We start from the raw sequence: 16158 nt of genomic DNA on the forward strand, positions 1-16158 counted from the left end.
ATGGCCTACCGTATCAGATTCAAATTTAATGTCGTTTAATATTGCGCTTATTACTTTTATCTTTATTCTAAGCAATCTCCTTTCATACTTGTTTGTTTTAAAATGAACTGGATGAAATGATTGTTTTATCAAAATTATGTTAAAGTTAACTACTATTCATATTTGCTAATTAAAACCTAAATGTAATTTTTAATTTTATGAAGATAAGTTGCTCAGAATAGCAGCCTGTAATTCCGTACCAGAATCCGCCTCCAATTTAATGTCTTTTGTGGATTCGTAGTAGCAAAGTTTTGCTAAAAGCTAAATAGTTACCTAAAAATACTACCTAAATCGTTCACAATCAGAGCCGGGCAACTGATGAAAACCAAAACTACAACCCTGAAAAAACGAATCGATATTTTCGAAGGCGAACACAACCTATTCTTGCTAGTGATTCTGTCCAATTGTTAGGTATCCAAATTATAGTCATTCGTAAATTTATTATTGAATATATGGATGAATTATCTATTATTGAATAACTATTATTTACGATAATTACATGAAAGAAATAACATATAAACTACAAACAAAACGTGACTACTAAAATCTCAAAAAGATATTCTCACAAGTATATTTCACGCAACCAGGAATCTCAAAACCATTAGACGCTATAATGATACTCTGCACATGTTAGACACAAGAAAAGGCCAAAAAGCAAGCGTCCGATACACAAAACCCGCCAAATCCACTGGCAGTCACAATCAACGATTCTACGAATCGCGAGCGCTCACGAATCATAAAACCGCTGACTGCGACACTCTGAAAGCGAAATTGACAGGCTCTATGCGTCAAACACCCGCCCTCCAATCTCCTCCCGCATCCAACAACACAAACCTCCATTACAACATCTAACGAATTCAAAACTCCGAAAATCACTCATCTATAGAAAGTGAGTGGAAGCAACCCTGCATGCAACTATTCTTCATGATACGCTTTGTCTGTCTATCTTTCTATTAGGTCTGTGGACATGTGTTAGCTTCAAAACTTCTAACCAAACTAGGAAAATTTTGAAATCACAAAAAAAAAAATTCAAAGGTAATTACAAGCAAAATACATATTGATTATTTTACGCAAAACCGAGCAAGTAATATTAAATCTCTTGTATTGTATGCTAATGCTAATTGACTGTAACAAAAATAATATGCTTGAATAAAATAAAATATTAATAAAATTATATTCAAAATTTACTAGAAGGTCATTACTTTATTGGTGAGAAGTTTCTAATAAGCCCTCCCAGTTCCTCTGTATACAGAACAAATCTGATACTATAATCAGAATTGCTCAGTCTGCATGAAGCAGCCGATTGCATCAAGGAAGTTCTATTAACAACCAAGAATTAATCGTTTGAGGTATACTGAAGCATTAAGAAGGTGATATGTGTCACTATGGGAAATCATCATCGTTGCAAATATAAAGAAATTAAACATAACCCTTTGCTTCAGTACCGTCAACCTCCATGTCCATGGGGAGGGACTAAAAATCTCTTTAAATAAAGTCGAACAAAAAAAAACAATACAAAATAATTTTTTTATGTTATTATATTTTTTTTTAATATTTAAAATTACCTTTCATTTGATATTTTGATCTTTGAAATTGGCCCAGTGGTTCAAAAGTTATGACTTTTTTGAAAAAAAAATCATTTTTGAAACAAAAACTTTTTGGACCACCCCGACATGGAAATGGTCACCATAATGACAAAAAAAAACGGACCTAATATTTTGCGATAAGGAACAAAACAACCCGGTCCGATCTAGGGATTTTACAGGTTGAAAATTTTCTTGTTTTCCTTGATTTGTTTTCCGTCGATCTTGTTTTCCGTGCTGAGCACCAATGCTACCGACGCCAGGGGAGGCAGCTCCCACACCTGGACCCTACCTATCGACCCATCAACTCATGAACCGGGGACCAACGGCTTTACTTCCCATCGGAAGGAAGGCGTGATCAGAGATGTTATGCCTCAGAACATCCCGGCGGCGCCGACTGGGATTGAACCCAGGCCTGCTGGGGTGAGAGGTAATCACGCTTACCACTACACCACCGGCGCCGCTATGGTTGTACTTGCCACACAATTATACTAATGCAAAACTGGTACAGGGATCGAAAGCTCTCAATTAACAACTGTGGAAGTGCCTCTAGAACACTAAGTTGAGAGCACGCAATAAGCTTATATACGATGTACAATAAGCTTGAAATGCATTGAAGAAGAAAGACTATATCGTTTTGCTATGCAATGGCTGTATATATGGTTCTGAACTACGTTATCATTGTTAAGGTTACGCGACGCCACTGATCCGGGTACCTCCGAAGAAGTGGTTAGTTTTTGACTGGGGCCAAAACTCATCTTGCGGGACCTCAAATTGGATCAGAACGCAACAATTATATTAATGACAGCCAAATCGAGTGCCTAGGACCACATTGGACACATTCGGATACCTTGGCGAAGTGGCCAGTTCATGACTAGGACTCAGAACTCAAAAAAAAAAGATCAATGACAGTGAAATCGATTAACCAGGCCCACATTAGCCACAGTCAGCCATGCTGCGGGTACCCTGAGGAAGTGGCCAGTTTCTCACTAGGACCAAAATCCATCATGGGACACATCAAATCGAATCTGAATGCGAAAACAAGATCCTGATCGAAAGGAGACATATCGAGTGTCTAAAATTGCATTGGTCACATCCAGGGTTTCCCATCATACGACAAATAAAATTACATTAGAACTTTAAAACAAGCTCATTGCTGGCCACATAAAGAACTCTGGACCACATTGGCCTTGACAAGTTCCGACGACATCACCAGGAAAGTTGCTCAAAACTTGACTAAGTAAGAAGGGTCAGATCTCACCATAGGTGAATAAATTCAGGCTGCTCCAAATGGGAAGGATCAGGTACTGGACTTGAAATCTACTATCTGACTACGGACGCTGTCATACAAATCCGGATGTCGAATCAAGCCCTTTTCAATGCACTTGAAATCGACGCTTATTTTTTTTTTGCTGGGGCATTTCCTCTTACTAAGAAAATTTGCGAAACATTGAAAATTATTAACACATAGGGAAATTTTAGCTCTCACCCTGAAAAATGTCTAGCCTCAATTTTCAGTATATAGGACATATTTTATGAAAACCATCAAACATCGTGGCAAAAGTTGTTTGTTGGATCAAAATGTGTATTTCCAAACTTTTGCACAACAATGTAATTGCTTCACAGTACGCGTATTGCACCACTTTCCATTGTCCATGTATGTCTATTATTTAACCGATCGAAAGCGCTTCACACACCGCATTCAGTTGAATCGAATCCATTGGATCGACCATTTGTGTTGTAAATAGTAGTACTCTCCCAAAAAAAATGGGTTCCACAGAGTCGCGCCCGGAACGAGTCGGTCTACTCCGAGGATATTACGACATCGATGAAATTGGCCAAAGTGCATCGTCCGCCCATCTGAGCCGGATCCGCCGGCAAGCACAGTGTGCCGTGTGCTGTTACAACTTCTGCACCAACTGCCGACTGGTGTTCACCTGGAAGTTGATTCTGGCCCTGATCATCATGGCAGCCATAGCCATGATTATGTGGTTCAACAAGGACACCCTGGAAGAGTACTTTTACCGCAAAGACCACCGCGGTGTGCCCGTTTGAGCAGCGAAAACTCAAAACTTTGTGTACGTGCGATCGAATGAATAATAATTGTGATGATATGACGATAATTGTGTGTAGAATAAAGACAATGGATCTGATCTTTTACGTTTGACTTTGAGTTTCGGTACTTACATAGCCATCTCCATCCAGACAGGACGCAATCGGTTTCAGCTCCGTTTTCACCAACTCCCAGGCGGCTTTTGAACTCTGTCCGTCGCACATGAGAATCGATTCCCCCAGCACGTCGCGACCCTTCCGCCCGGCTCGGCCTATCATTTGCCGATAGGTCAGTGAGTTCATCACCGATCCTCCGAACATGGGCGTCCGAATAATCACCCGCCTAGCCGGCAAATTCACTCCGCTGCTCAATGTACTGGTTGCCACAATCACCCGCAGGGTCATGTTTTTGAAACAACTTTCAATGATGTCCCTCTCGTCTGCCGTCAGCCCCGCATGATGATACACACACCCGTAACGAGCAGTTTTCCCTAACACCGCGTCCAACCCCGTGGGGCAGTTCCTCAGCAACACCAATGCTTCTTCCAACTTTTCCCGATCAATTTCCTTCCGTAGCCGTTCGCCCAGCTCACTCTCACTTTTCAACGTCCGATAGACAAACTCGGCCAAATGCAGCGTCAACTGTTCGCACCGATCCTTAGAAGGACAGAACACAATCACCGAACAACCCTCCAGAATCGTCTCCAAGCACAGCTGTGCCACATTGTCCTGATCGCGCATGACCTCCTGATACTGATCCGCATCCAACTTCCTCACCAATTTCTTCTGATTGTCAAATACACACGTCCCCAACTTAACCATCTCCCTCAGCTCGATCGGTCGGTAATCCGTTCGAAATTGTTCCGCCTGCAGCCAGTCGACCAGTAGTTCCATATTCGGCAACGTGGCTGACATGCCCACGATCTGAATCCGTTCGCCCTTCATTTGGCACACAAAGCGCACCTTCGTAAGCAACAGCTCTAGGATGTAACCGCGGGACTGATCAGATATCAGATGAATCTCATCAACCACGATAAGTCCAATGTCGGCGAGTTTGCGCTGTTCCAACAATCGATTAACAATCGAGTTGGCCTTCTCTATAGTGCACACGGCGACGTCGACGGTGTCGAAACCACCCGGCGGATTGTGGCCACCGAAGAAACCCTCAACGCGTATTCCGGCCGGAGAGAGGATTTCCTGTGAATGTGTAGGTAATTAGCATTTGTTAAACTATCAGATCTCAAAGAAAGGGCCTGGAGCCCCCATCACCCACCTGCATGTAGAACATCTTCTCCCGAGCAACCGCCACGAATGGGAGTATGACGATCGCCTTGCGTTTCCTCTCGACCACCGTCTTCGCCACTAGAAACTCACTGACCATCGTTTTCCCACCGGAGGTCGGTGCACTGTAAACCAAGTTGGCACACTCGAGAATCACCCTCGGATTAGCCAGGCAATCCGCTTGCCACTGAAACAGTTCCGTTATGCCTTTTCGGGCGTAAGCCTTCGTGATCGGTTCCGGCAGACCCCAGTTGGCCACCAGGCGAAGATTTTTCGACGTGTTGAGGGACATGGATTCGTGGCCCGCTTCGGGAGATCGTGCTTGTCGTTGAGTCGCCCTTTGCCTCGGCATCATGAAGCTATTTGAAAACGTGTGGTTCTGCGTCATGGAGAGGGTTGTACTGATACTTGGAACTTGGGATTCCATTAGAGCTCCAATAACCAACTCCTTAGAACTTTCGATTCCCTTTGTTAAAAATTTATCCATTTCATGCCCCATGGAATCCATCGAAGGCATTTGTGCGAAGGTAACATTTTCCACCGATAGAGGAACTTCAATCCGCTCCGAGGGGTGTTCACTGTCCGACTCGACACGAAGCGATTCTTGAAGTTCGGAGAACTCCCTCAACTCTTCGTCACCTAAAGCTTCGCGGAAATAGCTTACCACCAGTGGCTCCACCGCTTTCGGTTCGTCAGGAACGTCCATCGTAAACGCACTCTGCTCAAACATGTTGGAATTTACCACACTTTGACTGCGTGGCTGTAAATCCAAGGAAAAGTCAGTGCTTCCAAACATGTCCTCAAACTCGTCGCTTCTACGGGCAATCTTTGGCTCTGATGGATTACCTTGGACCTCCTGGTTTTCATTTTTATGACCAGATAGTTTCTAGAAAAATACCAACATTTACTACTCCACGCAACTTAACTCATCCCAACCGATCTTACCGGCACTTCGAAGCTCAAATCCGACTCCAACAGCTTAGAGATATTGATTTCTTTCTGCTCAATCCCTTCCTGTGCTCGCCCGGACAACCCATCGAAATGGACATCACTCCTCAGCAGTTCAGAGTCGATCATATCGATCTGATCGCGGCTTTCACTGCGTGCCTTCGATTCCGGCAAACTCCTCTGCCGTTCCTCTACTTTTGACACAATCGAATCGGACTTGTTTCGGCGGAATCCTTTCCGCGATCGCGAACGCGATTGTGTTCCGATCGTTTTCAACCGCTCGCGAACACTTTTCTGACCGGTAACGCTACCTCCGAAGCCACGGGTGGCATTGTTCGTCGGAGATTCTTCAATCACTTCCAATAGCTGCTCGTCGCTGCTTTGGCGTGTTTGGACTTTGGTCTGGCTAGAACGGGTCGTTCGCCGACTGGCGGCCCCGGAAGACTTTTGGGGCGGCGTAGATAGCGGCCCAGGTTTCTGAGCTGCTTGCTTTTCGATCGTTTCCAGGGTGTTTTCACCCAAGAAAAAGGACTGAGAGAACTCCGACATGATTTTTTAGGTCATTACACAAAAAAGGGTATCACAAATTAACTATTAGAACGAGTTTTGGTTGAAAATTTACCAAAATAAAATAACTGCAAAAATCCCAACTGGCGACGGCGACCGTTAGCTTGATGTGCTGCACTTGCTTGTTTTCTGTTTTGATCCGGTTGTTCGAATTTGTGCGCCCACTGTTTCGGCCCTTCAGAAACTTCATCGAAAAAAAAAACAGTGCTGCCGAGATCAGCACCGTTGGCGCATCCACTGTTTAAAGGGCAAAGGCCATTCAAATATAATGTACACGGAGAAAAAATACTACCCAAAATTTGAGTTATTTTTACTTAATATTGACTTTAGCCTCTCACTTGCACTCGTTATTGTTGTCAAAAAAGGAACAAGAGATTCGACCCAACGATATAGTTCAGCCCAATAAGTTACTCTTGAGTAAATTGCATATTCTCAAATTTACGTGAATTAAACTTAATTTTGGGTAGCATATACTTAAGCGTAGGTATTTTTTTTTGCTGATGTTAAATGGAAACTACTAGAGTCGGTGTATAATGAGTCACGCCAAGAGAAAAACAGTTGAACTCGCATCACGGTTTTCGAAAGATTCCCTTTCTTTTCACTTGGCAACAGAGGACTTCTACATCAACTTCAAATGACTTCTAGCGAGAAAAAAAAATAGCGGCTGTAGTAAATCATTATATCAGTGATTTAGTCAAATTATCTCAACCAAAAATAGTAGAAATTCTCATAAGTTATCATTACCAAACGTATCCCATGACAATTTATTGCTCACTGCGAGTTTATGATCATTTCTTCGATTATATTTTATATTTTATTGCAATAGCTTTCGTGGACCTTTCATAGCATCGTAATGTTTGTTTACTCTGCACGATAGGTAGCCGGTTTGACAGCTCAATAGGTAGACTTGGCTTCACTCTTGGCGTGACTCATTATACACCGACTCTAGAAACTACTATATGCGATTTACTCAAATTTAGCTTATTGGGCTGAACCCCGGAATTGAGGGAAAAGTACTTAATTTTGGGTAGTTTTTCATCTCCGTGTACACTGAACTGCAGTCTTTTTTACACGTTTTTTTTTTACGCGGTTTTTTTACACGGTTATTTTTACACGGTTTTTCGCAATTTACACGGTACGTTTTTAACGATTTCTCCGATACAACCTATCGACTCTATTTCAATCACATTATCCGTTTAAAGCTATAGGTAATCGAATGGCATACTTAGAAAAAAAAAATCACAATTTTTGGTGTAAATACAGAAATTTTTAAAATATGTATATATGGACCATAGCATGCTATAATTACAAATAGCATCAAAATCCGATTTTTTAAAAACATTTAAGCACTAGGGGCATCCCACTCTAAACTTTAGACCTAATATCAATCAAATATTTTTAAATCCCCCGTAAGTATTCTTAAGTATTTTTCAGTATTTTAAACCAATATTTTATTTTCATCGTAGTAACACTTGTTTTTCATGTTGGGTTGCTAGTGTAGTTGTTTTTTGTTGACTTGTTGTATGCTAGATAGAGCCCTTCGTCATGCATTTTTACAAATTCATATGAAATTTCATGTTAATGGGTAAGTACTTTTATTATGTCTACAAATATAATAACTTAATTTATATTTTTCAGCGATTCACAATGTAGATGTGAGGAATTAAAAACGTGTCGCAAAATCATCCGAAGGAATTCAAGCTGACCAAACAAAGTCTTCGTGAAGGAAGCGCTGCTAAATCGGCAGGAGTGCGAAAACGTCTGATCGAAAGAAGGAAGAAAGTTTGACGGTCTTCAGGGTGTCTCTATTGACGAAAATGTTCCATTAATATTATAATAAATAATGTTAAACAATGTATTGCTTGTTTTGGATTATACGTAGGAAAAACATAATAGTTAAATCGGATTATTTTAAACATTCCCATAATAGTTTCATGTTATCGTTTGACCATACCGCTACCGTTGTTTCGAAACCAACGAACAATTTTAGCTGAAGGTTATGTAGCCAATTGGCTGATACAGCTATTTTTTACCTGTATAAGTTAGTCTGCAGCTAAAACTGTTTGTTGGGTAGTCAACCATTATATCATACGTCCAAACCGTATTTTTTTTTTACAAAAACTGATTAAGAGATCATGGAGTTCATAATCGATAAGGGATATAAACTATATACTCCCGGGAAGTTAAAAGAGAGCTCTGCTGAAAACATAAAACGGTTCAAAATAATTTCCACCTTTGGATCAAAAGGACATCTCGCTTTGATCGTATTCAGGTAAGATGTAAATGTACTCCATTTAGAAGGTGAAAAGCCAAGAACGATTAGTTACAAGATTTGTCTAATTTTTATTTCGCTTAGATTAGGCTATAACCACGTAGTCATTGTCACTCGGGCAAGAATCTAGCGGACGAAAAAAAAAACAATTATATCCTCCATTATAACGAGATAGGAAATAAAAATGTCAGGATTCTAATGTCTATCAGACCAGAATGAATTCCTTCTGGAACAGGACGAACAGATTATACTGAAAACGGTCCGTGACATATACCCAGCTGCTCCGCTCACGCTGTTAATAAAATGAACGTTAATTTCTTAACAAATTTTCCAAAATCCACACAATTCTCCTGACATTAGTAAACAAACAGATGAAATCCTTATAGCAACCGAACAAATAATAGAATGCTAGATATTTTTTTTAAGTATTTGTAAGTATTTTTAGGTATCTTAGATATCACTGAGAACTTTTTTGGTATGCGGGAAAATACAAAGTTTAGAGTGGGATGCCCCTAGTTCAAGCATGTGAAAAATCAAAATCTCGTAGGTTTTTTTTTACACGGTACGTATCCCCCGTGTAAAAAAGACCTGAGTGTAATACAAAATTGCGTTACACGGTATTCCCGTATAAAAAGGTATTGACACAGTTTTCATTGTACCTTGGTTATTTTTTTACGTTACCATAAAATACAATTTATTCCATTTACAATAAATCGTATTGTCTCCAACGATAAAAATAAACATAGAATTTATAGTTTCCACAGTAGTTTCTATGGTAAATTTGGAAATCTACAATAGATCAGAGGGGTTGTTACTAAGGGCACGCAATAACCTTTAGCTTGGACGCAGGGAACGGCTGTAATTAAATTGATTCCATTAACTCCTGCTTTAATTACATTAATTACACAGTGTAGAACATAAACTACTTTTTAAGTCCATTAATTACAGACGAAAATTTCGTAATTAAAGCGAGAGGCGAACAACTTCATAAATTAGCTGAATTATAAATACACACTGCAAAAAATACACCAAAATATACATAAAATACGTTTATATGTACACGTTAAAACTAAAATACCTTAAATGAAATACAAAAAAATACCTCGAAAATGCTTTGTACACAAAAAAAAAACATTTCACAATAAATTTAATACACTTCAATACACAAATACACACAGCCTTGGATTTATATTAACTGAGTAACATTTGAAAGCTATGATAGAACTTAAATCACATCTTGAAAACTCGACTTACGTATCCTGACGCTGATCCATATTGAGGAGCTCATACTAGAGCTCATATGCCAAAATCAAACCAAGCTGCCAGTGGGATCACTGCTTAATTTTTGTCTCTTGGAGCTTAACATCTAGGGCAGGACTCGGTTGCTGTTGCTTTCTGATACTTTGAGAGTGTTCTTCTGTGGATCTTTGTACACTATTTCTCATTTGATCCCGAGCGTGATCCCATTGGTCAACTGCACATATCAGCCAATCTGTGACTGGTTACAAAGCTGTTGGGTCCTACCCAAGCTTATCATGCTTGCAACGCCGTTAATTGTTAATAAACTGAACTATTCAGAATTGCATTAAAAAAAAATAATAGTACCACTTAAATATTTAACATATGTATCAATAATTACCACTAAATTAAACAATTAAAGAAACCATCAATAATTTAGGTTGTTTTTATTATTGTGGTATGGACGTGATAGTTTAACCATAGAGATAACTCTAAGGCTGGTAGGTCCCGAAGAAACGTGCTCAACTTTTTGGCTCAGCTCTGGTACTATCTTCGGTCCCAAGCTAATCGATGCACCCCTCGAAACATAGGAAAATCCACGAACCCCTCATTTTATCTGTCAAACTTTCAAAACAAACATTGTGTAGTACTAGAATTTTGACTACAATGGGGTACGTTAATCGCTTTGCTTGGGACCAATAGGCTAGTCAAGTAGAGAGCCAATTTATAATCGTTAGATTCCATCGGTTGGTTTAACTTCCAGCTGATCAAGTTGTCATCTCGGTTGTCATGGTCAAGTAATATATGTACAAACCGAGGTACAAACACAAAATGCAAAGGGCAGGAACAAAAAGCTGCACCCGTTTATCAAGATTGCGCCCATGACAGTGTTGAAATTATTTTGTTCGGTGAATGATTAACTGAGCTCTCTATTATAATTATTTCTCTAAGTCTAAATGCATATATGGATGTACCATACATATTGTCGCTGCACTTTTCTTTGTGTACAATTAACGGAAAACAGATTATACGTTGTTTCTGATAGACGTCACCGCAATCTACAGCAGTGGAATCTGATGGAAAATGATTGACAAAATGGTTAATTGGACGGAATTTTGTATGTCACCTTTATAGATAACTATCACACGACCCAAGGGGTAATTAACTCTGCACACTGTGCCAAAACACAGCACGGCACACTGTTCGGCACGATAGGGCAAACTTTGACTAGTAGCACACAAATTATATAATATAAAATGACATCACTGTTGAGTGTTGACGTTTTGCCAATCGTTGCTAAGGTTGGCTACTCGGTTGAATACTTTATTTACTCAAAAGTGAAGCTAGTGAGAGAATTTGTTGTCATATATAAAAAAAGTAAGACAACGATTCAATCAAGAATTTAAGAACGACAAACCGGTTTCAAGGATCGCTCTAAAAAAATCTGTGAGTATTCTATGACTTATTTTTTATGTTTTGTGCTAACGTAAGAACTACACGACATTCACAAGACGCGACGCGAGACAAGACACAACACTTATCGTTCTTACAACTTTAAAATAAATTAAAATTTACCTTACTGTCGACCGGTTTCGGGCGTGATGCTGCCCATCTACGGGACAATGTCCGACTGATTACTTGGATGTTCATACGTTGTTCCGTACACGTCCAAAAAGAAGAGTAGAGAAGCTACTGGATTCTCAGATTTGTCAGGTTGAAAAGGCAGGATATAATGGGGGGTTCATCTTCATTCATTAATGGTTCAGCAGCATTGGTGATGAATGATGATTCCCAGGCGTTTAGATGTGTAGTTTTTCTGACGGATTTAATGAGTTTTGCACCTTTCCAGTCAATGTTATGGTTTAAGCTAATTGTGTGTACTGCCACAGCTGATTCATTTGATTTTCTGTTGTCTACAGCATGTTTATGTTCCTTTAGGCGGACCTTTACTTTGCGGCGCGTTTGTCCAATATAGACTGAAGGACAATCCTTGCATGGAATTTGATAAATTCCAGACTGTTCATCCGGCGGAACTTTATCTTTCAAATTACACAACAGGTCACGCAAAGTGTTGTCGCTCTTGTGAAATACCTGTAGTCCTTGTCGCTTGAGTGTGGATTTGATTGGATTCGTAATTTTCGGATAGAACGGCAGGCTGATTCTTTTTACTTCCTCTCCCATTGGTTCTAGTGTGGTTATATTTTGTCGGTGCTTCTTTCGTTTGTGTTTTCGGAGAATTTTGTCCACGAACTCCTTTTCATACCCATTCACTTCAGCCGCTTTGTAGATACGAATTCTTTCCTCTGCAAACTCGTCATCCTCCATGGGTACATTGTAAACACGGTGTGCCATGGAATGAAAAGCGGCTTGCTTTTGAGCTCCAAAGTGGTTGGAATCGGAAGTAATGTAGCGATCGGTGGACGTCGGTTTGCGATAAATACCAAATTTCAGGGTGTCGTCCTCCTTTCTGGTTATCATTAGATCCAGAAAGGGCAATTTCCCATGCACCTCGTTTTCTACCGTGAATTTTATTGAACTGTGCCGGGAGTGAATTTCTTTAAATCTAGCAAAACTCAGTCCGTTTCATCATAGAGGTAACTCTAAGACTACTGGGTCCCGAAGAAAATCATTATTATTTTTGGCTCACTCAGTACCAGAACAACGGTCCCAAGCAGTCCCAAGCTATTTCACTCACCCCTGCATGTTCTGCATGAATCCACACACCCCTGATGTTATCTGTCAAACTTTCATAGCGAATCAAAACAAACATAGTGTAGTAATAGAATTTCAACTAGAATAGGGTACGTTAATCGTTTGCTTGGGACCAATAGGCTACTAAAGTGGTGAGCCAATTTAAAATCGTTAGTTTCGTATTGATTGTTGGTTTCATGCAATTCAAAGCAAAAATTCCAGTGGCTCGTGATTTCATCCAGAACAGCTTCTATTCGGGATTGACTTCAATCTAGTTCATCCACACCATGGCCGGTCGAGAGGATCTTGTCGATACGGCAGTCAAGACGGCTGAAACTGATTACCTCCATCTGCCTATGGTGCAAACTAGTTGGATCCCGTGATCATGAAATCCAAAAACAAACCTGAAAACAATGAGGCCCTTATTACGAGTGTCACTTCACGGTGAAAACGAAGTGAAGTGACCACTTTTCGCTCACGGTGAAGTGATTGCCGTGTAAATCAAATGAGAATCACTACACCGTGAGTGATAAGTTGTCACTTCACCGTGAAGTGACATCGGTAAAAAGGGCCTGAACGTCAGTTTATCACGGATACGAATTTTGTTCATTTAAAACAAAAATATAAATGTTTATACTCTAAAAATATGAATTATTCAAAGTAAATTGAAAGCATGTTTAAAACTAAAATATTTATGTTTGAATTAAATTCAAAAGCATGTTCATTTCAACAATATAGGATTTGGGTAAACGGTTTTTTAGCGTGTCATGCCTTTTTATTTCCTTCTTGTTACATTCGGAAAAAGTTGCCCCAGCTTTGCTCAACCTCAACAGAAAATGGCCATCCATTCCGAATCCATTCCGGATCGAAGGGGACGACTCTATCTACGATGCAAAAAAGATTGTGTTTTGCTGTGGCTAGCTGCGTGCACGCTGAGTAGATAGAAAGAAGATTGATGACGATTCTGAAGATTTCCTGCAAAAAGATGATGCGCGATGCAAGCCCTAATAAATTTGTTATGGTTATTTTGCTTAACGACGTGTTCGGGGAATCATCCAAACAATTTGTGGAATAATTCGATCATTTGGGCTATCATTCGTTTATGGTATTTTTATTATTAGGGAGTAGATGCGACAAATGAAAGAAGATTTTTCGAAGATTGATTCGCTAGTGTGAGATTTGTTGAGCATCTAAACTTGAGATTTAGATGTGTCGCCCCCCTCGTTCCGGATCCTCCTCCTATACCGAACATGGAAAGAAACCGGTATGAGGACCAGTGGCAGAAACCGAGGCAGAAACGGCAAAATGACGCTAATAACACAAATTTGCACCGGTTTCACTGAACCATAGAGGTAACTCTAAGACCACTGGGTCCCGAAGAAAATCATTATTATTTTTGGCTCACTCAGTACCAGAACAACGGTCCCAAGCAGTCCCAAGCTATTTCACTCACCCCTGCATGTTCTGCATGAATCCACACACCCCTGATGTTATCTGTCAAACTTTCATAGCGAATCAAAACAAACATAGTGTAGTAATAGAATTTCAACTAGAATAGGGTACGTTAATCGTTTGCTTGGGACCAATAGGCTACTAAAGTGGTGAGCCAATTAAAAATCGTTAGTTTCGTATTGATTGTTGACTGAACTGGAACCCCCGGACACCCACTCCGACGGGTCCTCGCATCCCGGACCAGGACCCCAATACCCACAGGTCACCCTTAATCACACCCGCACATGAGAAGCATGTTTTAAATAAACATATTTATTATTGTTCGCATAGCTGTCAAACCAAACAAAAATAAATACGTTTATTTTCAACACGAATATTTTTGAAATAAACGTAACATTATTTTTATTTTAAACATTGATTTCACATGACTTCAAACATGGAATACGTTTGAAATCAACCTTATTTATGTTTGTGGCCAGAACAAACTGAGTTTACGTTTAAATTTACCTCAAATATTTTTGTTACGACGATAGTTTTTTCTGCGTGATTCACGTTCGCAGTCATTGGTCACAATTGATATTGGCTACGATGGGATATCCACAGGACTTTATAGGGATGTCCGTATAATTTTGAATGAAGTCCCAGTACTGCTGGGGGAAGTAAATAGGTATTAACCTCACATATTCCATCAGACCTGGATCGGAGTACGATTATCTTAGTGCAGTATTATAGGATTTATAGGAACGGATCATTGCAGTTAAAAATGTTATTACATAAGGGAAATGGCTCTAATGTTGGCCTATGGATCGAAGATTGGTCTAAAAATCTGCTATTTATCAATTTTATCTAGATGAACGTGTCATTGGGACGGTACTAATGGATATTTTTGGATCCTATTGAAAATTTAGTCGATTGTTGTCTTTATGTATGGGCCCAAATTAGGGACATTTAGGCCGACATTACATTCATTTCTCCTACTATTCCACGAGTCCGTCAAGCATATCCCCTTTACCAGATCCGGTAATTTTACTGATGCATTTCTGTTATCATTATTTCTGCACCATCTGTAGAACTAGTTCGTATCAAGGGACGATGGGTGGTCTACCGATCGGTCAACTGTAAGGCCTTGCTCATTACTAAAAATTTGGTTTGAGGCTTTATTAAAAACTGGCCCGAGTCGCTCCTAGCGTGGGATTGAATTCTCGCCCGTTCAAATTCTGAGTTACTTTAGTCGTTAATAATTTGACAGGGAAAAGGTGGCAATTTCACCCATCATCGATCGGGTTACGCCTTCGTTTCTGTACATCTTCAAGGAATCGGCAGCAGATTAATGTGTGCAGAGTTGAATACTCCTTGATACGACCTATTATTTTAAAAGTAGGGAACGACCAATAAAGATTTTCAAATGTATACATCGAAATCACATAAACCTAAAAGTAAAGAATTACCAACATAAATCCACAGACAAACAGACATAACACATTGAATATTTCTTACTGTAAAACATCGTCGCTAAAACATTACCGCCATCTGTTGAGTACACTGCACAGTGGTACAGAATGCAGATTTAGCTGGAATGATATGTTTTGAGCCTGAAATTGAAACTTTAGACTAAAAGTCTCTTCTACAAAGTTGTTCCTTATAGTTAGGCCCTCATTTTTATGACATTGAATTCTAGGGTGGTTCCTATTATCATTAAAATCAAAAATCTAACTTTTTTGTTTGAATAAATTAAGGTATACATTCTTGGGCAAAGTTATAGCTGAGCTAATTTCAAGCAACTGTGGTGAAAATAACTTTTTTGTATCTCTTAAATTGGCCGATTTAGAGCTATTTTCTTGAATTGAGTTAGGGTGACTCTTAAAAAAACAGTTTTTTTGCTCTGTTTTTCTTATTTCGAATTTTTCAGCAAAGGTGTCTTGAGATAACTTTTAGATCTTAAGAAGACGCAAATTTTTGCTACACAAAGCTTGCCAATATCTTTCGCCGATCAAGAGTTATTGATTTTTTTATACTAAAATTATGCACTTTTCA

At 39.6% G+C, this 16158-nt stretch overlaps 1 protein-coding gene across 1 annotated transcript in view; it reads right to left on the reverse strand.

The window, feature by feature from the left end:
- Positions 1 to 6506, reverse strand: part of DNApol-theta (DNA polymerase theta) — a 29327-nt gene extending 22821 nt beyond the window's left edge. Inside the window, exons 1-3 of the mRNA XM_065233138.1 lie at positions 5901 to 6506; positions 4948 to 5841; positions 3810 to 4871 (exon numbers count right to left, since the gene is read on the reverse strand). Of these exons, the coding sequence (XP_065089210.1) occupies positions 3810 to 4871; positions 4948 to 5841; positions 5901 to 6452 (2508 nt within the window). The 5' untranslated portion in view covers positions 6453 to 6506. The remainder of the gene's footprint in view (positions 1 to 3809; positions 4872 to 4947; positions 5842 to 5900) is intronic.
- Positions 6507 to 16158: the final 9652 nt, after the last annotated feature.

Source organism: Ochlerotatus camptorhynchus, unplaced genomic scaffold (assembly GCF_037179485.1).
Source record: "Ochlerotatus camptorhynchus isolate MF236.1 unplaced genomic scaffold, CSIRO-AGI_Acam_v1.1 ptg000391l, whole genome shotgun sequence".
NCBI classification, from domain to species: Eukaryota; Metazoa; Arthropoda; class Insecta; order Diptera; family Culicidae; genus Ochlerotatus; species Ochlerotatus camptorhynchus.